Source organism: Raphanus sativus, chromosome 6 (genome assembly GCF_000801105.2).
Source record: "Raphanus sativus cultivar WK10039 chromosome 6, ASM80110v3, whole genome shotgun sequence".
NCBI lineage: Eukaryota > Viridiplantae > Streptophyta > Magnoliopsida > Brassicales > Brassicaceae > Raphanus > Raphanus sativus.
Window position 1 is genome coordinate 53,119,988 of NC_079516.1, and position 22,744 is coordinate 53,142,731.

At 37.0% G+C, this 22,744-nt stretch overlaps 6 protein-coding genes and 1 long non-coding RNA gene across 7 annotated transcripts; 4 read left to right on the forward strand and 3 right to left on the reverse strand.

Moving 5' to 3' along the window:
- LOC108812572 (3-ketoacyl-CoA synthase 13) lies at positions 1–1,661 on the forward strand. The gene has a single exon (XM_018584862.2). The coding sequence runs from the start codon at positions 105–107 to the stop codon at positions 1,491–1,493; it is 1,389 nt and encodes a 462-aa protein (XP_018440364.1). The 5' UTR covers positions 1–104; the 3' UTR covers positions 1,494–1,661.
- Positions 1,662–1,768: 107 nt separating this feature from the next.
- LOC108812574 (uncharacterized) lies at positions 1,769–2,305 on the forward strand. The gene has a single exon (XM_018584864.2). It carries the CDS (start codon positions 1,781–1,783, stop codon positions 2,258–2,260), a length of 480 nt encoding a protein of 159 aa, XP_018440366.1. The 5' UTR covers positions 1,769–1,780; the 3' UTR covers positions 2,261–2,305.
- Positions 2,306–2,535: 230 nt separating this feature from the next.
- On the reverse strand, positions 2,536–4,941 carry LOC108810407 (L-gulonolactone oxidase 5-like). The gene is made up of 4 exons (XM_018582520.2): positions 4,220–4,941; positions 3,889–4,144; positions 3,402–3,503; positions 2,536–3,300 (listed from the first exon to the last, which is right to left on the reverse strand). The coding sequence occupies exons 1-4, from the start codon at positions 4,931–4,933 to the stop codon at positions 2,579–2,581; spliced, it is 1,794 nt and encodes a 597-aa protein (XP_018438022.1). The 5' UTR covers positions 4,934–4,941; the 3' UTR covers positions 2,536–2,578.
- Positions 4,942–6,992: 2,051 nt separating this feature from the next.
- LOC108816416 (uncharacterized) lies at positions 6,993–8,925 on the forward strand. Its single transcript, XR_001943852.2, has 3 exons — positions 6,993–7,332; positions 7,485–7,937; positions 8,286–8,925. It is a non-coding gene; the product is annotated as an uncharacterized LOC108816416 (long non-coding RNA).
- A 538-nt stretch (positions 8,926–9,463) lies between these two features.
- LOC130495882 (uncharacterized) lies at positions 9,464–13,004 on the forward strand. Its single transcript, XM_056987458.1, has 2 exons — positions 9,464–9,559; positions 9,840–13,004. The coding sequence occupies exons 1-2, from the start codon at positions 9,464–9,466 to the stop codon at positions 13,002–13,004; spliced, it is 3,261 nt and encodes a 1,086-aa protein (XP_056843438.1).
- Positions 13,005–13,810: 806 nt separating this feature from the next.
- On the reverse strand, positions 13,811–16,550 carry LOC108806751 (L-gulonolactone oxidase 2). The gene is made up of 4 exons (XM_018578937.2): positions 15,783–16,550; positions 15,421–15,676; positions 14,798–14,899; positions 13,811–14,701 (listed from the first exon to the last, which is right to left on the reverse strand). The coding sequence occupies exons 1-4, from the start codon at positions 16,497–16,499 to the stop codon at positions 13,962–13,964; spliced, it is 1,815 nt and encodes a 604-aa protein (XP_018434439.1). The 5' UTR covers positions 16,500–16,550; the 3' UTR covers positions 13,811–13,961.
- Positions 16,551–19,138: 2,588 nt separating this feature from the next.
- LOC108807290 (probable L-gulonolactone oxidase 6) lies at positions 19,139–21,385 on the reverse strand. Its single transcript, XM_018579558.2, has 4 exons — positions 20,697–21,385; positions 20,328–20,583; positions 20,083–20,184; positions 19,139–19,970 (listed from the first exon to the last, which is right to left on the reverse strand). The coding sequence occupies exons 1-4, from the start codon at positions 21,372–21,374 to the stop codon at positions 19,231–19,233; spliced, it is 1,776 nt and encodes a 591-aa protein (XP_018435060.1). The 5' UTR covers positions 21,375–21,385; the 3' UTR covers positions 19,139–19,230.
- Positions 21,386–22,744: the final 1,359 nt, after the last annotated feature.

Here is a 22,744-nt window from a genome sequence, read left to right on the forward strand (position 1 = left end):
AGTCCCCGTATTGTCTATTTATACCCAACATAAGGTTTTATTGTACGTTGCTTATAAATTAAAACCTACCCAATAACCAAGTGTTTCTCATATTGTTCATTTCAATGGCAAATTTCAAGTTTCCTCTGCTTATACTGTTCGTTCTATATTTTTCCCAGCTTCATCTACTTCAGTTTCACCATGACTTCTTCTCTTCTTTTCCGGTCAAGATCGGTCTACTCATCATATCCATCCTCCTCTATGCTTACTCAAGCACACGGTCTAAACCAGTTTACCTTGTCGACTTCTCATGTCACCAACCCACCGACTCATGCAAAATCTCATCCGAAACGTTCTTCAACATGGCCAAAGGTGCTAAACTCTACACCGAAGAAACAATCCAATTCATGACGAGGATACTAAACCGGTCCGGTTTAGGAGATGATACGTACGCCCCACGTTGCATGTTGACCTCTCCACCAACACCATCAATGTTTGAGGCCAGACATGAAGCCGAATTAGTCATATTCGGAGCTCTTAACTCGCTATTCAAGAAAACAGGAGTTGAACCGAGAGAAGTTGGAATCTTCATTGTAAATTGCAGCTTGTTTAACCCTAACCCATCTCTCTCTTCCATGATCGTAAACCGGTACAAGCTCAAAACCGACGTGAAAACATACAATCTCTCCGGTATGGGATGCAGCGCCGGCGCAATCTCGGTAGATCTCGCCACGCATCTTCTTAAAGCAAACCCTAATACCTATGCAGTCATTGTTAGCACGGAGAACATGACTCTTAGCATGTATCGAGGCAACGACCGGTCCATGCTGGTCCCTAACTGTCTATTTCGAGTAGGAGGTGCGGCGGTTTTGCTCTCAAACCGGAGCCAAGACAGAGTTCGGTCTAAGTATGAGTTGACTCAACTCGTTAGGACCCACAAAGGCGCTAGCGACAAACATTACACTTGTGCTGACCAAAAAGAAGACGACAAAGGTATCGTTGGAGTATCACTATCTAGAGAACTAACCATTGTTGCTGGTGACACGTTGAAGACGAATCTAACCGCACTTGGTCCCCTTGTTCTGCCTTTATCTGAAAAGCTCCGGTTTATTATCTCTATTGTAAAGAGTAGGCTTTTTAGGTTAAAGAGCAGTCCATATGTCCCGAATTTTAAACTATGTTTCGAGCACTTCTGTATCCACGCTGGTGGTAGAGCGTTACTTGACGCGGTTGAAAAAGGTCTTGGCCTCAGTGAGGTCGATCTCGAGCCGTCTCGGATGACTTTGCACCGGTTTGGAAACACTTCAAGCTCGTCTCTGTGGTACGAGCTAGCTTACATAGAGGCTAAGTGTCGGGTCAAGCATGGAGATCGGGTTTGGCAGTTGGCGTTCGGGTCGGGATTTAAATGCAACAGTATTGTGTGGAGTGCATTGAGAACGATTTCGGCGAGCGAGACACTGGTGGGAAACCCGTGGGGTGACTCGGTTCATAAGTATCCGGTTCATGTGACATAACTTTTGTAGTGAAGTCACGTGACAAAAGTGTCATATGTCATATCTAGTAAGTGTATCTTTTAATTCAAGCCGTTACCTAAAATATGTATTAGACGAATCGTCGTCTAAAATGTTCTACGTGTATCTTTTCTAAAAATATTCAATAATTAATGCTTGTAACTGGAGCAATAGATTAATGGGCCTTATTTTAAAAACCCAATAAGCTACTGATTAGTAGTTTATGTGGGCTATACTCTTCCACCGCCACATAAAAAGGTGACGGAGCTAAACTCGCACAAGAGTAAACTATGTGGACCGTGAAACCTGTACCGAAGCCGGTTCAATTTTTCAGAGGGCTAACCGGATCAATCTCCGTCGGCTATTCACCGCCTCCGCCGCGTAATTACGACGGAATTCACCTTCGACTCTGTAACATCCCGACGAAATCGCAAACATCCGAATCCGTCGGTGGATTAGGCCAACAAATCATCCTCCGGTCCGCTAATTCGAACCCTAGTAAACCGATCCCAAAGGAGAGGGAGATTACTGGAGCAGACGTGCTGTGGGCGATTCAGAGAGCGACGGCTCAGAGGAAGAGATCCAACGCCGATAGAATGAAGAAAAAGAAGAAGAGAAGCGTGGAGCTGTCATCCTCTGCGAGTAAGTCCACCGGAGATAACGTTGTTGATTACCTTAACGTGAGGCCGTTAAGGATCAAAAACGATTGGGGAGAAAGAGTGGACGAATTCGAGAAGCTTCTCAAAGACTTACAAGACACGGAACTTTGACTTTAACCTTTCCGACAACATCACGCACATTCGCAGAGTACTTTTTAGTTCACTATTTCTTTAACGCTACTATTAAATTATCGCAAGAGCGTGCAAACACTTATTGTTATTTGTAGCGAGTAGCGACCAACAACGAAGGTATTAAAATAATTTTTTTAATTGCATTATAGTAGTTATTACATCAGCATGCATGAAGCAACTCGTCATAAATCATAGTAATAGATAAATATATTGACCCATTTTTAACAACGATGGGGCTTTCTAATGTAAGAAGCAACGAAGATTTTGTTTATAAACTTACTAGTTGAACCAGTACACTTATGCGTTTATGTCACCGACACGTGTACAAACCCTAGCCTCTTTGTAGACTTTTCCCGGTCGGCACATATAGCCTTTGGTCGGAGCACAATGAGCATTCTCCGAACATATACACAATCCCTCCAATGCACATCCATCTTTTACAATCGTCACGTTTCCTTTGATCCCTAGGATTTGATCAGTCCACTCGCTCGAGAATAAACCGTCCGGATCATAACTCTCCTTCACTTTCAAGAACGCTGGTGCGTTCTTGTACTTTTTAATCACTCCATCAAATGCTACGTTTCTGTTCTTACCCCAGTGTGGTAATGCATTATACTTGAACAACGCAATTTGCTCGATTTCTTCTATAAAATCCTCATAAAGGCGCGGTGTTAATGGGTCTTTGGCTCGGTAATATGTTAGGTCAAAGTCTATGGCTTCCGTATCTTTCCCAAGATAAGCCGGAGAGGCCGTGACATAACGCATTAGAATACCGTAATAAAGTTCAAGTCCACATAGAGATTTCCGATCGATTTTGACAAGAGATTTGATGTCGGCGATGAAACTTTTGACTTGCGTGAGAGGAATACTGAAGCATGTTTGATGATAAAATTCCCCTTTTATACGCGAATCCCATGCACACGCCGTGGTTAACCCATCTTGAAGGCTATCTAGACATGATCCTGACGACATCATACGGTCTTGGCTTCCGATGACCGGATAACCGGTGAATGCAATACCTAACAACGCCGTTGAATATTTCAAACGTAAAGGTGGACTGAATATATATCCTTTGTGAATTCAACCAAAATGTAAAATAAATCGAAAGGTTAATTGTTACCATTGTTTGTCAAACCGTAGGAGCTACCAAATAGTGTCGATGAGATTAATGTGGCTTCCGCACACTTCCCAGTCGCATCTCTGAATATCTCATTCTTCTCCTCTAAAACATTATACACATAAAATAAATTACAAGAAAATTTCTTACGATTAAAAGGGCAGCTAGACCGATGTTGTAAAACAAAAGAGAGAAATAGATAGCAAGATTTGGCAAAAAAATAGATAGCCAGAGATGATTTCTAAAAGAATATTGATGAAATCATCAATAGATAAAATATTAATTTTCCCTTTTGACAAAAATATATAATAGATGTCAAGCTGTCAAAGTATAATTATCGTATCCACGACATGGATTGGAGTTATAAGTTAATACAACTCGAATTCAAGAGTCACCTGTATACATATGTTTCTACATCTTCTTCAAATATAGATTCAGATAATTTTTCATATGTTTTGGGGAAAAAACTTTAACAAGGATAGCTAGGAACCTGATGATCTTATGGTGGCTAGTACCACAGAGAGTTGGGAACGGAACGGCAAGAAATCATACGAACCGTTGCCCGTTGTGTTGACAGTCACTCGGTCGTCCATTCGATATACAACTTTACCTTGGCTCGGTAACCATACAAAATCTGCAAACTCATGTTTTTTCCCGAATGTCAGGGGATGATCATCAAAATCCAAATCGTTCTTCATTACATATGTTAACGATCTTTTGAATATCGGCTGTAAATTAAAAGTCACCTTCAAAAACATATAACAGTTCAAGTTAGAAAGGATTTTTTTTATTAACACCGAGAAAGAAATAATTGATCTAACCTGGGAGATAACTCCAAGAACGCCGAGAGAAACCTTAGCCGCGTTAAACTCCACAGGATTCGTACTCTCGCTTAATACTCTAACCTTTGCAAATCCATCGTTTACCGAGCCAGGACTAACCATCCTGATCTCTATCACATAATCATGGACCGCACTCCCTTTACCCCATAATGAGCTCCCATGAGCACCGGTTCCCATCATACCACCCACGGTCAGTCCCCACCAATATGGTGCATAAGGCAACGCCAATCCAACCTTAGCTGCTTCGGCGATCAACTGTTTAAGTGTCATGCCGCTCTCAACCGTCAGGGTCATAGCCTTTGCATCGGCTCGCACAACGCGGTTTAGAAACTTTGTGCTTATGAACAAACCGTCGGTTCCGTCCGTACACGCGAGCTTAGGGATGCTATGGGAATATCGAGTGGTTACACGCATTTTCCTTTTGGCTTTTGTGGCTGCTGCCACGACAGAGACAAGCTCGGCTTCGGTTGTTGGGTACGCCACGTTAGCGGCTCGACATGTGGACCGGTCCGGGAAGACTCCGTATGAGTTTGTGACGCGACAATTCGTATCTCCTGACACACATTTCACGGGATCTTCCGGAGATGTTGAGACTGCCGTATGCACAAGTGCAAATATAACATGTAACCCGAGAAAGATTCGCCAGTACGCAGCGTTTTGTTGACCATACGAAGGAGAATAACGAAATACCATGGTGTTTTTGTTTGAATTTTGTTGAATACAAATGCATTGTAAATGGTGCTTTTGGTTTAATATATAGAGGTCCTAGGTTATGCGGTGTAAATAGCTGGCTTAGTGAAATTTAAATATAATATTATAGATAAAAAGTTATAAAAGGCTGAGATGAGATACTTCATACTAGTTTGTAAGATAATGTAGAAATTTAAAACAATTTCGATCAATTTTTTATGCGCTGTCGGTTTTATTTTGGCGTTGGCTGCATTTATTTTCAAACTTGGCTGAAGTTCGAATCAGTTTACTTTCTGCTTATATTATATACAAAGCAATTATTTTAAATAGTTCATTTTCTAGATTCTAATCCTAAATTAGCACCAAAAGTCAAAGTTTCCGAAATAAGTTTTATTAAATGGTAAAATAATAGTTATATTCTCATTTTTAATTCTATTTAATAATTAATTAATATATAAATAAATAAATATATAAAAAGAAGAAGATATTTTTCCAATTTAAAAAAAATATTCAAATCAATTTTTCATTAAAATATTTAGGAAAATCTTCATAAATATGAATAATATATTCCTGAAATTGAGTTTACAATCATTTTCCTCAATGTGTATAAAATATTTTTCTATAATTGAAAAAAAATTCCAAAATTGGAAATGCTTTCATAAATGTGTAAACAGATTTCTTGAATGTAAATTGTATGTACATATAAGAGATCTTTTTAAATGTGTATATCTTCCTGCTACATTGATTTATATGCATGTTTAAGAAAACATTAATAATATCTCTTGAACATTTACCAAATGTTTTTAAATATGTAAAATATATTTATAAAGTTTAGAGATCAAATTTATGAAGGTATTCCAATTTTTTAGAAAATGTTATATATATATTTATTAATACTTCTTAAATACAGATTTAAAATATATTTTGAATACCTATTTATAATTTTCATAAATTTTATGAAGGTATTATACTTACTTATCAATATCTTTCTAAATATTAGGAAGATATTATACTGATCAGAAAGGTTTTTCGAAACTTAAATTGAAGAAGATATTATATATATTTAGGAATGTATTTCTAAACTCAAATTTATGAAGATTTAAATATTTAGGAAAGTATTCTTAAACTCAATCTCATGAAGATATCATATATATTTATGAAGTTTTTTTTTTGAAAAGTTGAAAAAATTTTGATTTTTTTTTCATACATAAAAAGGTTTTTCTAATCTCAAATTCTTTCATCATATATATGTAAGAAGGTATTTTTAAACTCATATTCATAAAAATGTCTTTCAAAAAAACTTAAAACTTAATATATTTTTTTCAAAATTTATCTTTTTTTTCAAAATAAAATTTATTTATATATTTTTTATTTATCTATTTATTGATATTATTATCATTTTTTATTATAACCGTGTAAAACTTTATAGATTCAGTGACTAATCACTACAAAATCTATAGAAATATAGATTTTTTTACCATTTAAGATGTCTATGGGTGTCCAAACAGTATCGAAAACGTATGGCGTAAGCTCAAGCTGGAGCTTTAATGAAACCTATTTTGGTGATAAAAAAATTTCCATGGCTATCATAAGGTATTTTTCTAGTATATAATTCATTAGTAATTTTATTAGTAATGTTATCAAGTAACTAGTGTATGTTAATCTGTGGTGCATGAATGTCATCTTATGCAATTGAAAAGGGGAAAAGATGGACGTCGTCTTCAAAATTTGACTTGGTGAATATTTAATCAAACATACATATATGCACGACAAGTTCCACAATTAATTATTACATCAATTTCCTAACAACCAAGAACTCAACTTGCCGTAAAAAAGAAAACCCAAGAACTCAACTTTGGAATGCCTCGACAATACCAAACTCTAATATCTATAACAATAAAGTTGGCTTATCTGCCTTCTCCTGCGTCCACATCATCAAGTAAGTGGGGGCGTTTTTGGACACGTGGCTACTCACCAGACGACGATTTCTGTGTAATCTGGTATTTTTCGAATTGGGCTTTCATTAAATTTTGTTACTGAGCCCAATATTATGTCCCTTTTCACGCTTCATCTTCTTCTTCATTTTCTCAAACGCTTCTTTCTTCCATGACCACGTCTCCTCCTCCCCGTCTTCTCCCTGACCAATGTCAAGCCCTTCTACCGATTCTATGTTTGCCTTAGACTCCGACTCTGATTTTTCCTCTCACCACCACGATGGTGGAGATGACACCGAACTCTCGATTCCTTCTGATACCCCAAATTTATCGGCACGCTTTCTCCATCGCTGCTCCACCTCCCCTACAACCAAGACACACTTACTTCTCCACCGGCACGACTGCAGCTTCCAGATCCAACTGTGTTCCGTTTTAACTAGATTTTCCGGCGTGATTTGGATGATGCGGGTGAGATCACTGTCATGGGAATTATTTTCATATGCAATATACTGGCTTTTGTAGGCGGTAGATCATGACTGACATCACTGATTATCTTCACCATAATATATTTAATTACATTGGTGTTCTGAGCATAGTTTCTGGATTTGGTCAAATCGCAGGGGCTTCCCTCACGAGCCACATGGATTTGGCTGTTACCAAATTTGCTAAGGACGTCTTCACTTTTTGTTCTGGCGCATATGTGTCTTCTTATATCATTTGTTTCTTTTTAATTAAGAAAAGTAGGGTTTTGCTAAGCTCTAGCTGTTTGGTTGATTCATAAAAATGATTGGCACGCCCCGTTATTCATTGACTTATTTTTTCTTTTAGTTAATCGAATCTTACCTTATTTTTCCTCTCTTTTGCTTAATTGAACCGTACCATATTCAGTTTTGCTCTCGGTTTTTGTCAGGTTAATATTATTGATATTCGACTCATCACTGAAGTTGAGAGAGCTTTACGCTCAATTACGTCGACAAGTAAATGAGGAGATATGAAAGTCCCTAGAATCTACAGAAAAAGAGACCCGCCCTCACACGTAGTTTTAGACACTCCAGCTGGTCATGATGCTTCAAGTAAATTTTTTTTACTCCTCTGTATCTCTCTAACGATTAGTTAGCCGGACTCACCTAGCAGAAGCCAAGATCTCAGTCTTAGAGTTCATGGTTCACCAAGAGTTTTCATGCATCTGATCTCCACGTTTGGGTCTCCCACGAGGCCTGTTTTGACAGTTTCCAAGTTTGGAAATATTGGAAAGCACATAAAATCCAAAAAAGAAATATTGGAACTCCATCCATGGCGTTCACCCACATGGCTGATTCCTCTACTCACTGAACACATCAACAAAAGAATCATTGTGCCACACGCTCTTGGTTCGTTTTGTTCGTTATACTTAAGTCTTGAGTTAATATGATTTTTTACAGGGACTTCAGACGGTGTATCAAGAGCTTCAGAAGATACAATAGGAAATGCATGAGTGCAAGAGACATACGGTTATAGCGTAAGAAGCAAAACATCAGGCCGTGGTTTATGTAACGGTTAAAATGAAAAGGAGTGTCATTCCTGAGCTAAAACTGGAACTAGCATTGGCCGAGAAAGAACAAGTGAAACAAGACTCCCATCTTGCGAAGCTGAGAGTGGAGGAAATGAAACAAGGGATAGCTGAAGAGTCGAGTGTTGCAGCCAAAACACGGCTTGAGGTGACTAAGCTATTCTAGAAAATCCTACACCTATTCAACATAAAATAATCTCTATGATTTTCATGAGGCAATCATATCTCATTGATTTTAAAGGGCAACCGCGTCGACACAACTAGCAACTACAATAGTAAATTTTCAAATTAATCAAAATAGCTACTTATAAATATTCATAATTAAATTACACAAATATCGGTTTGAAGTCAAGAATATAATCTATCTATGTTCTCTTATTTACGGCTATGTTTTTCATTTCTACTGCGTTGATCAATTGTTTCGTACAAATATAAAATGCCCCATATATATAGGAAAAGTCATCTATCATTCAGCATTATGACAATTTATAAAGGAGTTTATTATGTTCCAATTTTAGTTTCATTTACATACTGTTTTTCTTTTAATTTTTGGTTTAATTTTCAAACAAAATATATAAATTGTTTTCCTCATTTCCTAATATGTCTCATTGTCAGAATAGGTTTCTTACCAAAAATTTAATAATAAAATTATACAAACATAACTTCATTGCATACGTTTAAATAAAACACCAAATTTACTTTATATTTAAATTCCAATTAAATTAATTTTGCTATGACTATCGGTTTTTTATTCTACTTTTATTGAAATGATTAGTCCAACCACATATGCTATTTCATTTTGAATTAAGCAATTCCAAAACAAAATAATACACTACGGTCGTTAACAATTATCAAATAGGTCAAAAATATCATTTTCCACAAATTTTTATTTTGATATTTTTAAACATATTTTTCTTACTAACACCACAAAATAAATTATAAATTCGTGTAAGAATAAAACATACGAACCCGGCGCGTAGCGCCGGAATACCACTAGTAATATATATACACAATGGATGTTATTTTAATTAACATTAAAGATAAAATTGTATGGAGGGAAATGCATTTGTTCCAACTTGGAAGAAACAGAACATGAGCCAAAACGAGCAAGTGGTTCGAAAATTTGAAGAAGTCGTTGCAAGAGATGTAAGTTATGATGTCGTATGAGTGATACGCGGCTGAAAGGCTGGATATGGCATTTATTATAAAAATCCCTTGTATATATGTAAGATAGATGATAAGCATTGGGTATTTGGGTGATACAGTTTCATATTTAGACTATTCGAACTTATCATATCGATAAATAGAATGAACAAAGACTCCACTTATTACACCAAAAGAATAAAATAAAACACCTTTTGTATTATGTAGAAAACTGAATGGAATACAAAAAAAGATATTTTAAATATATACCCTATTCGAACAGAATATTAAAAGCTCTGAAGTTATCAAAGAGGCGCAACTAATCCTGGAGACGGCGCTCTCTGCCCCTGTTCCCGACACTGAACTCATAAGTGCTACCACCCTGAAGCTTGAAAAAGCCTACATTGAGGAGGAAGCATATTGGAAGCAACGCAGTCGTATCCTCTGGCTTCAATGTGGCGACCGAAACTCCGGTTTCTTCCATGCTATCACTCGAGGCAGGCGACAAATCAATAACTTCTCCATTCTAGAGGACGATGAGGGCAAAGTTTTTGATACGGAGGAGGGGATAGTGGCTACTATCTCCAATTATTTCCGGCATAATTTCACTTCGTCGGGGGCAGAGTGTCTTGATACTGTTAATGAAGCTCTGAATCCATGTATCACGCAGGAAGACAATGACAGACTTATTGCCATACCGGACAGAACTGAAGTTTATGATGCTGTGTTCGCTATTCACGCCGACAAAGCCCCGGGACCCGATGGGTTCTCCGCTGGCTTCTACCACTCCTTTTGGAACACCGTTGGAGAAGATGTCTATCAGGATATTCGTGAGTTCTTCGAGACGGGCTACCTCCACCCTAGGCAGAATGAAACTCATGTCCGCCTCATCGCAAAGATCTCTGGCCCGCGGAAGGTTGCGGATTTCCGCCCCATTGCGCTATGTTCTACCCACTATAAGATCATAGCTAAGATTCTCACCAAACGACTCCAACCTTTGCTACCGCGAATCATCTCTCCCCATCAGTCGGCCTTTGTTCCAAAACGAGCCATTGGAGATAATGTTCTCATCACCCACGAGATTCTTCATTTCCTTCGTACCTCCAAAGCCAAAGTTCGATGTTCCATGGCTATCAAAACGGACATGAGCAAGGCTTACGATAGGATTGAGTGGTCTTTCTTGGAAGCTGTTTTGCGAAGATTGGGCTTCCATGATCGATGGATCTCTTGGATTATGGTCTGTGTGACCTCTGTCTCCTATTCTTTTCTGATTAATGGAGCTCCGCAAGGCAAGGTGATGCCGTCTAGAGGCATCCGGCAGGGTGACCCTTTGTCCCCATACCTTTTCATCCTGTGCACGGAAGTTTTGTCGGGGTTATGCAGTAATGCCCAGGTCTCGGGAATCCTGCCAGGAGTAAAGGTGGCCCGCAACTGCCCCCCGATCAATCATTTACTCTTCGCGGATGACACCATGTTTTTTACCCGAACTGATCAAGAAAGCTGCAACAATTTCCTGGCGATTTTGGCAAAATATGAGCGAGCCTCGGGACAGTGTATTAACCCCACCAAGTCGTCTATCACTTTCTCCTCCAAGACTCCGCTACCGGCAAAGAACAGAGTTAAATCTTCACTGTCCATTGAGAAAGAAGGTGGTATCGGGAAGTACCTCGGCCTCCCGGAACATTTTGGTAGACGGAAACGAGATATCTTCAATAGCATTCTTGACCGTATCCGACAAAAGATTCTTGGCTGGTCTACGCGATTTCTCTCAGGAGCAGGTAAAGAGGTGCTCCTAAAATCCGTGCTTACTGCCATTCCCGCTTATGCAATGTCGTGCTTTATGCTACCAACCTCGCTGTGCAAGCAAATCCAATCCCTCCTTACTAGATTTTGGTGGGACTCTAAGCCCGAGGTTCGGAAAATGTGCTGGGTTGCATGGTCTAAACTCACATTGCCGAAGAACTTAGGTGGTATGGGCTTTAGAGATATCAAGTGTTTCAACCAAGCACTCCTGGGTAAGATAGCTTGGCGCCTAATCCGAGAACCTAACTCTCTCCTGGCGCAAACTCTATTGGGGAAGTACTGCCATGCTGAACCCATCCTGAACGGCCCATGCACCTCTAATGCTTCTCACGGCTGGAGGGGAATTCTTTGGGGTTGTGAGCTTCTGAAATTGGGACTCGGATGGAGCGTGGGAAATGGCTCTCAGATCCAAGTATGGGCTGACCCGTGGCTATCACCCACAGCTCCAGTTGCGCCCATTGGACCTCCTCCTTCCCCTGCAAGTCAACTATTAAAGGTCTCTGATCTCATTGATCGTAACACGAAGGACTGGGACCTTAATGCTATCAGACAGCACTTGCCTCTGTATGAGGATCGTATTCTTGAAATCATCCTGAGCTCTCTTAACAAACCTGACGAACTCTCTTGGCTACCAGAAACATCCGGCTGCTATACTTCAAGATCAGGTTATGCTTTGGCTCGTAAAGCTCAGTTAAATGAAGTCACTGTCCAGTACCCGTGGCGCAAGTGTATCTGGAACCTGCACACTTCGCCAAAGATCAAGAATTTCCTATGGCGGACGACTAATGGAGCGTTACCAGTGGGATCGACCTTACTGATTAGGGGACTACAGGCTGAAGCAAAATGCAAGAGATGTGGGGAACTTGAGACTCCACTTCACCTATTCCTTACATGTCCCTTTGCTGCCCAAGTTTGGGATTTAGTTCCGGCTTTACATAAACCGGTTGCAGGTACGATTGCTTCAATGAGGGAGCTCCTGAGCAATAACTCTCGCATGGTCAACCTACCACCTACTGGACTGGGACTCTCACCTCTCTTTCCATGGATATACTGGTTGCTATGGAAGAACCGGAACAGACTAGTATTCGAAGGAAAATCCTTTACTGCAGTTGAACTGGTCACTAAAGCTTTAAAAGAAGCTCGAAGCTGGGAAGAAGCCACTGCAGCAGACAAAGTTCCTCCTCCTACTTATCCACCACGACCCCGGTTCCCTGCCCCCCAGACCTCTACAGCTTTCAACTGCTTCACTGATGGAGCTTGGGATCCAATCTCCGGTAACAGTGGACAGGGCTGGGTCTTTGTGGATCCCTCAGGTGTCGAGGTAAGACACCACTTCTCAAACCGACTCCATGTTGCTGCGCCCATCGTGGCGGAAGCTCTTGCGGTAAAGGCTGCACTTCTAGATGCGGTCACTCATGATTTCACTCAGCTGAACCTGTTCTCTGACTCGAAGTCTCTCGTCAATCTCCTCAACTCCTCCTCGTCTACAGTCTTACTTAACAGTTTGCTGTTTGATATCAGAGCTTTGAGTTGCAGATTTGACTCTATCTCGTTTTCATTTATTCCTCGTTTAAACAATGCCTCTGCAGACTCTTTGGCTAAGATTGCTTTAAGCCGTGTTGTAAGCCCCCCTTTTGGGGCGTAACTTTTCTTTTATCTATCTAATCAAGTAGTTCGATCAAAATATATACCCTATTCAGCTAAATCGATCATTCATCTTTTTCAAAAAAAAAATATGTAGGTTAAAAATTATATTTTAATTTTAAAATTAATCACTTGCATGGTTATACTAATCTGTATAATTGGTTATCTAAAATTATTTTTTATAAGCTATTATTAAAAACTTATCTTACTAATGGACATTTCTTTAATTAAATTGACCAAATAATTTTATGAACATGCCGCAAAGTAAAATAAATTAACCTTGGTCTACTTCATCTCTACAATCGAGTTGTTGGATTCTTCTTTTAACGGAGCGATGTTATCAAAGATGCCTGGATACATCATCCGTTCCGTGACTGCGCACCGCAACGGGACAACCATCGGAATCCATTGGTTGATAAAGCAAAATAAATTCTTCCTCAAAACCGCCGATTCAAACCCTAATTTTTGTTGGATTTGTTTCAGATATATACTAAATTATCCCACGAGCATAAATATAACGGCAACCTCAAACGGCAGTATTACGACAGGATTTTACTGATTAATAAAAATAATATTAAAAAAGTAGAGTCAGAAATACAATCGATTCTATGCTACTAATCTCAACAACAAACTGTAGATACCCTAAAATTATTAAAAAGTATTTTTTTCATTGATTTACATTAACTTTGTGATTTATAATTTAACTTTTAACCAAATTACATCGAAGTTATTGATACTAAATTGGTTAGAAACCATTGGGAAAAATAGTTCCCATTGTTGATGCTCTTAACTCTTGTGATTCATATAAAGCCAACTCAGCCAATTTTCTTTAGATCAAAAGCCGATTTTGATTATTATATTATTACAATAATATAAGCAATACTTAATTTATCATAATACATATTGACGACCCACACCAACAGGTTAATTATGATTTAAGATGTAACGAAGATTAATATTAAGAACTTACTGCCAGAGCCACATCCATGCCACTGACACGTGTACAGACCCTAGCTTCCTTATAAACTTTTCCCGGTCTACACAAATATCCTTTGGCCGGAGCACAATGAGCATCCTCCGAACATATACACAAACCCTCCAATGCACATCCATTTTTTACTATCGTTGCGTTTCCTTTGATCCCCAAGATCTGATCAGTCCATTGGGTCGAGAATAAACCGGTCGGATCATAACTCTCCTTTACTTTCAAGAATGCCGGCGCGTTCTTATACTTTTTACTCACTCCGTCGAACGCCAAGTTTCTGTTTTTACCCCAATGTGGCAATGCGTTATACTTGAACAGTGCTATTTGTTCGATTTCCTCGATGAAATCCTCGTAGAGTCGCGGTGTTAATGGGTCTTTGGCTCGGTAATATGTTATGTCAAAGTCTAGGGCTTCCGTCTCTTTCCCAAGAAAAGCTGGAGAGGATGTGACATAACGCATCAAAATACCATAGTGGAGCTCAAGGCCGCATAGAGACTTCGGTTCGATTTTGACAAGAGATTTGATGTCGTTAATAAAACTTTTGACTTGCGTGAGAGGAACACTAAAAGTTGTTTGATGAAAAAATTCGCCTTTTATACGCGAATCCCACGCACACGCCGTGATTAATCCATCTTGAAGGCTATCTAGACATGATCCTGACGACATCATACGGTTTTGGCTTCCAATGACCGGATAACCAGTGAATATGATACCTAAACTCGGTTAATATTTGAAACATCGAGGTAGTAGTAAGTAAAGATCGTATGTGAAATCAATGAACATTATAAGAAATAAATAAAAATAAGTACCATTATTGGTCAAACCGTATGAGGTAGCAAACAGTGTAGATGAAAGTAGTGTGGCTCCTATACACTTCCCATTCGCATCTCTGAACCTCTCTTGCGTCTCCTCTTGAGTCGTATACAAGAAAACAAATTAAAGTTACGTTTAGCATTTTGTATTCGTAGAGAGAAATGATATTATAAAGAGAATATTACTCTAATCGTCGTCACTTGATAATCTCTTGGCAACCATACTTCATTATACTATATATTATATTTAAATATCGGTTTTGGATCCAAGAGTTATAATTTTATACAAAACTAATTCAAGAATTACCTGATTACGTATGTCTCTCTTTAATTTTTGGGCCAACTACCGTTTAAAAGTCGTTGATATATGCAAAATTTTGGTTCATAAGTCCATTGTTTCTTTTTAGGGTAATGGTTTAGTTTTCATACGTGGAAGTTTTTTAAGGAATTTAATGGAAATAAAACATATTGAGTAAAACAAAATAAGATTTTAGATTAGATCATGTTTTCTTCTGTTTGGTAAAAAATGTGATCAACAAGATTGTATCTTTATATTTACTAATTAAATGCAAACACTTCTCGCAAAAAGAGTTCAGGAAGAAAGATATGTAAAGTCGTACCTGATGATCTTATGATGGCTACAGCCGCAGAGAGTTGCGAACGGAATGGCAAGAAATCATACAAACCATTGCCCGACGTGTTGACAGCAACTCGGTCATCCCTCCGATACACCACTTTGCCTTGGCTCGGTAACCACAAGAAATCGGCAAACTCGTGTTTCTTTCCAAAAGTCACCGCTTGTTCCCCAAAATCCGAATCATTTCTCATTGTATATGTTAAAGATCTCTTGAACATCGGTTGCAATTTAAAAGTCACCTTTAAAAAAAGTATAAACGACAGCCAAAAAAGTTGTAAGTAAATTGACATAGAACTATGATGTTATCTTTTTGTATAAAACACAAAAATATATAATCAATCCAACCTGAGAGACAACCCCAAGAACACCGAGAGAAACCTTGGCCGCGTTAAACTCGTTAGGAGTCGTAGTCTCGCTTAACACTCTAACCTTTGCAAACCCATCACTGACCGAGCCAGGACTAACTATCCTGATCTCAGTCACATAATCATGGACCGCGCTTCCTATACCCCACAATGAGCTTCCGTGAGCACCGGTTCCCATCATACCACCCACGGTCAGTCCCCACCAATATGGTGCATAAGGCAACGCCAATCCAACCTTAGCTGCTTCAGCTATCAACTGCCTGAGCGTGACTCCGCTCTCAACCGTCAAGGTCATGGCCTTTGCATCTGACTGCACCGTGTGGTTTAGAAACTTCGTGCTTATGAACAAACCGTCGGTTCCGTCGGTACATACGAGCTTAGTTATGCTATGCGAATAACGAGTTGTTACACGCATTTTCCGACCGGCTTTAGTGGCTGCAGCCACGATAGAGACGAGTTCATCCTCGGTTGTTGGGTACGCCACGCTGGCGGCTCGACATGTGGAACGGTCAGGGAAGGCTCCATATGAGTTTGTCACTGTGCAATTTGCATTTGCCAACACACACTTGACTGGATCTTCAGGTGGTGTTGAGACTGCCGTAAGCACAAGTGTAAATATACAAAGTAACCAGTGGAGGGTACGCCAAACCGCAGCGTTTTGTGGAAAACCATACAAAGGAGAATAACTAAAAACCATCGGCTTTGATCGAGTTTTGTCTGTCTCTCACCAAATGTATTGCAAATGGCTTTATGGTAAACATGTTTGCTATTTATAAAGGTTGGGTGGCGTATACGCTGGTTTATAACGATTTAAAGAATATTTTGGTTATTTAAAGTAGAAAAGGTTGAGATAATTAAGATGCATCTTTCATGCTATCTTGCAATTAAGATAATAGTAACGACTAACCCCATCTGATCCATCAAAATTTTACTGTCACCTTAATTTCATTTATATAATATGGTCTGAAAGACTTTAACCATATCATTATCATTGTCGTAATCCCACTGCCGCAGCCCGCAGGCATGGTTGTTGTTTCTCCTTATTTTCTAAATGTTTTTAGTCAAAATATTCGCCTCGTCGGCTTATGCAGTTCTTTCTTTTCAAAAGGATGACTTGAAAAAATCTGAATGGGCAAATTAATCAACGATATATATCTACACGAAAGTTTCAACTACTAAATATCAAACGGTTTTCGTAGCATATAAGAACTCAACTGTGAGTAACATACACACACCAGTTTGGTTATATTTTAAAAAATTAATTAGCCTACGAAAATCTTAGTATTTAAGAAATCAACTCTCTGGTTTTCTTTGACGATGTCAAGCAAATATAATACGCAGTCACATACTAGTTGGGTTTTTATTTATAAAAGACACATTAGTTGGATTTTTACATATATCTTTAATTTAATATAAACAGAAATATATTTTTTTAGAGATAGAAGGTTAAACACAAATCTTTTTCATATTACAACAGACCATATTATATATCTTTTGACGATGTAACACAAATCTTTTTCATATTACAACAGACAATGAACAGAAATATATTCTTTTTAAAGATAGAGGGTTAAACTATATAAACTAAAACATTCATATATATCTTTTGCTAAAAACAATAACGCTTCATACAATCGGATACATAGAATGAACAAAAACTCCACTTATAACACCAAAAGAATAAAATAAAACACCTTTATATGATGTAGAAAACTGAATAGGATACAAAGGAAAAAAGATATTTTAAATATATATACCCTATTCAGCTAACTCTCATTCATCTTTATTTATTTTATACTAAAACTATTTAGACAAAAAGATATATTGATAGAGTTATTATATTTCGTGCTTGTGCACGGAAATAAATATTTATAAAATTAAAATTGTTAATATTTTAATTTTAATGTTAATTTTTTATAACCTAGGGATCTGCTGACCGAGGTCAACCAACAAGTTTCACAAAATCCGCAACATCCACGTATTTTTATCAGGTAGTCTGGGTGGCCAGTCGGAATTGAACTGCGGATTAATTGTTCTGTAATTATATGTATGATTTATTTTAAATAGTGTTACATTATTTTAGTTAGATATGTAATATAGATATATAATATCTAGTTGATTTGGTTATTACTCAGACATATCGAATTGTATTTGCTTTTCAATTTTAACATTTATTAAACTAAATTTTATGTTAAATTTAAATATTTTGGAATACATTAGTTAAATTTGTATGTTAATATGTTATTTTGTTTTAAAATTTGAGAAACTTAAAATATTTATGAATTTAAATTTTTAAAAATGATTTAAACGAGTTATCCAAACCCGCAAATATCCAAACCGTACCTATAAGTATTCGAGTAAAGCTGAAATTTTCAAACTCCCAAATGCAAAACATGAATAGACCCGAATTAAAACCGAATTACTATCTGAACTCTTGTATTTAGTAAATTCTAAGTAACTTTTTATAGTTTAGAAGTATAAAATATAAATTTAAAACATCCTAAATATTCTACACCATAAAGTTTATATTGGTTTTATATTTTTATTATAGGTATATTATGTTGTATAAATATATAAAACTAAAATTAAAAATATTAAGCCTTAACGCATTTTTAGTGGCATATTAGGTTTGATTAAATTTTGTATATTTTTATGTAATTTGATAAATATTATATAGAAAATGTAAATCGAATTAAAAATTCAATAAAAATAAATTATGCAAAAATGAAAAAGCATCTCAATAGTAGCAATTGTAAAATATTTTTAGTTCATCAATAATATTTTAGTAATTTTATTAAATTAACTTTGTAATAATCTAAGAAAATATACTGATATGCATAAAATATTTTTATTAATTTTAATATATATATATATATTATGTTGTTTTAAGAGTTGATTATTTTTAACATCAAAACTGTTTTTTGTGAACTTTTCTTTTAATGAAATCTCATTATATAAAATATACTTCCATAAAAAAATCTTTCCTTTTCTAAATATAATTTTCTATTTTTATTATATATATTATTAGGAAAATATAGAAAAGGAAACTAAAATTTTAATATTAATTAACATATATTAATAAATAAAAAATATTTTTAATTTGTTAAGATATTTTGTAATCAATAATCGTGATAATTAACGTGAATACAATACGTAAAAATAGTTTTTCAAATAATATTATAGAAATAATCGGTAATTGCAACAATTCCCGTGGACAAAAACCGGCGGACAAACATCAGAAATAAATTTTAGTTACAAAATTATGCATGATTAAATTACTATTACGTTTGAGACTAGAACATGCTTTTTAGATAAGTATAGTTGAGGTTGCTCCAATAAGCGAAATTATTTCTTAACAGAAGTAGTAATAATACTACAATACACACATTATTATATTTTAGTTACAACAACATTAGACGCAATGAATATTAATAACTTACGGACTGAATCACACTTATCGCACTGACACGTGTACAAACTCTAGCTTCTTTGTAAACTTTTCCCGGTCTACACAAATATCCTTTGGTCGGAGCACAATGAGCATCCTCCGAACATATACACAAACCTTCCAATGCACATCCATCTTTTACAATCGTTGCGTTTCCTTTGATCCCTAAAATCTGATCAGTCCATTCGGTCGAGAATAAACCGGTCGGATCATAACTCTCCTTTACTTTCAAGAACGCTGGCGCATTCTTATACTTTTTACTCACTCCATCAAACGCTAAGTTTCTGTTCTTACCCCAATGTGGCAATGCGTTATATTTGAGCAGGGCAATTTGCTCGATTTCCTCGATGAAATCTTCGTAAAGTCGTGGTGTTAGTGGGTCTTTGGCTCGGTAATAAGTTAGGTCAAAGTCTAAAGCTTCTGTTTCTTTCCCAAGAAAAGCTGGAGAAGATGTGACATAGCGCATTAGAATACCGTAATATAGCTCAAGTCCGCATAGAGATTTACGTTCGATCTTAACAAGAGATTTGATGTCGTTGATGAAACTTTTGACTTGCGTAAGTGGAACACTGAAAGTTGTTTGGTGAAAGAATTCACTTTTTATACGTGAATCCCATGGACACGCTGTGATCAACCCATCTTGAAGACTGTCTAAGCATGATCCTGACGACATCATACGGTTTTGGCTTCCAATGACGGGATAACCGGTAAATATATTGCCTAATGTCAGCGAATAATTGCAACAATATAGGTAAGAGTTACTTAATGTGCGATGTAAAATCAATAAAAGTGAATATTGTATTTAAGAACAAAATAAATTATAATTATTTACCATTGTTGGTCAAACCATATGAACTAGCAAACAGTGTAGATGAAATAAGTGTGGCTCCTACACACTTCCCATTCGCATCTCTGAACGTCTCTTGCGTCTCCTCTTAATACAGCACAAAATAAAGAGGAATAATTTAAGTTATGTGCTATAACATCTAATAAATAGAGAATTATTATTCGACAACTTTATAGTTTTTTTTATCATATACAAACACGAAAGCCTAAGCTTTAGAAACAAGCATGAACCTGATGATCTTATGATGGCTAATGCCGCCGAGAGCTGCGAACGGAACGGCAAAAGGTCAAACAAACCGTTGCCCGATGTGTTGACAGATACTCGGTCGTCCATTCGATACACCACTTTGCGTTGACTTGGTAACCATATGAAATCCGCAAACTCATGTTTCTTTCCAAATGTCACAGCTTGATCGCCAAAATCCGAATCATTTTTCATAACAAACCGTAACGATCTCTTAAACATCGGTTGCAATGTAAAAGTCACCTTTATGGAACAATTGTTTTATAAATAATATGTGTTATAGCTATGACATTCTCTTGAAAAATAACATATATAGCATGCAAAAATAACAGAAAGAAAAGTTATAAAAATCACACCTGAGAGATAATACCAAGAACGCCAAGAGAAACCTTAGCGGCATTGAACTCATTACGAGTCGTAGTCTCGCTTAAAACTCTAACCTTTGCAAACCCATCATTGGCCGAGCCAGGGCTAACCATCCTTATCTCCGTCACATGATCATGGACAGCACTTCCTCTACCCCACAATGAGCTCCCGTGAGCACCGGTTCCCATCATACCACCCACGGTCAGTCCCCACCAGTATGGTGCATAAGGCAACGCCAATCCAACCTTAGCGGCTTCAGCGATTAACTGCCTAAGTGTCACGCCGCTCTCAACCGTCAGGGTCATGGCCTCTGCATCGGTTCGCACCGTGTGGTTTAGAAACTTTGTACTTATGAACAAACCGTCTGTTCCGTCGACACACACGAGTTTAGTGATGCTATGGGAATATCGTGTGGTTACACGCATTTTCCGTCCGGATTTAGTAGCTGCAGCCACGATAGAGATGAGCTCAGCTTCAGTAGCTGGATAGGCTACATCTGCGGCTCGACACGTAGATCTATCTGGAAAGGCTCCATATGAGTTTGTGACTGTACAGTCAGAGTTTCCAGACACACACTTGACAGGATCGTCAGGTGGTGTTGAGATGGCAGTGAAGACTAGTGTAGATATGCATTGTAATATGAGAAGGGTGCTCATTAATGATGTCATTTTTGAAATGTATTGCGCATTTGGTGTTTTTCTTTGTTGATATATATGTTTGGTATATATAAAGGTTGTGTGGCGTAAAAGGCCCGTTTACAGTGTAATTTAAATTATGATATCCGGTTGATAAGAAAAGAACTGAGATATGAGATGCTTGTAAGATAAGATTAATGATCATGTTTGTATCATCTTCTCTCATTATTATTTCATCGATTCATCATTTGGAGTCTCTCCATTTTTATTTGTATAAATCCAAATGACAAAGTATATTCATTGAAGGAGAGTTTAAAATTAAATTAACGTTTGATACGTTGTTAGAAAAAGTTTCCAAACCTAATGAAGTAGTTAGGGAGAATTGTGACCACAACATTCGTACGGTTATTGTTGAATTACATAATTAGTCAAACCTAATGAAGTAGCTAAGGAGAATTGTGACCACAACATCCGTCAAACCAGTTAACCTAATTAGTGTTTATATAACAAAACATTTGCGAACATAATACCCAATCTATTTAGTCGGACGACATAAATATGGAATACGCTCTTTACTACTAAAAACAGTTAAACAACCAGAAGAGACAAAATCAGCAAATATCAACTGGAAGTTTCTCAAAAGAAAGAAAAGAAAATCAACTGAAACGAACTTATATATTTTAAATATTTATGCAAATTTAGCATTTTTGTGTCTAAAAATACTTAGTTCTGGTAATTGCTACTTTCTAGTCACGATATAATATATTTTGAGAAAGGTATTATTTCACTCTATATTTAAAAAATAATAATCAAAGAGGTGGTTACACCATACGTGATTAGTAAATTTTGTGTAGGTGTCTCTTGCCAAAAAAATTATATAAATATAATACTAGGCTTACTATAATACATCAATACAGTCAAAGAGTATTAACTATAGATATGAATGCCAAGGTAACCACGTCTTCACAAAATTTAGAAAAAAATCCAATGATAGTCAAACATAGGGAACGAATAGATACGTGTGCGGTTTTCCTATCAATTTTGATTCCATATTACAATATTATATAAAGTTTTAAGTTCTGCTGTTGATGATTTTATGAATGAGTAAAAAGGGAACAAATGTAGATTTGTGTTATGAATAATTGCTTATGTGGATGTCCAGCCCATTAGTTTATTTACTTGTAGTCTTGGACCATTCATGGCTTTTATGTATTAACCCATAACCGACATGTAACTCCTATATAAGGAACACTTCTACGATGAAATAAGATAACAGAAAGATTACTTTCCCAACACGTTATCAGCACGATAGACCCTAAAACCCGAGCTACCTAAAAATCCTAAAAACTGACGAGACTTCAGAGAGGCGTATTTCCCAAACTGTGTAGAGCCAGAAGACGATT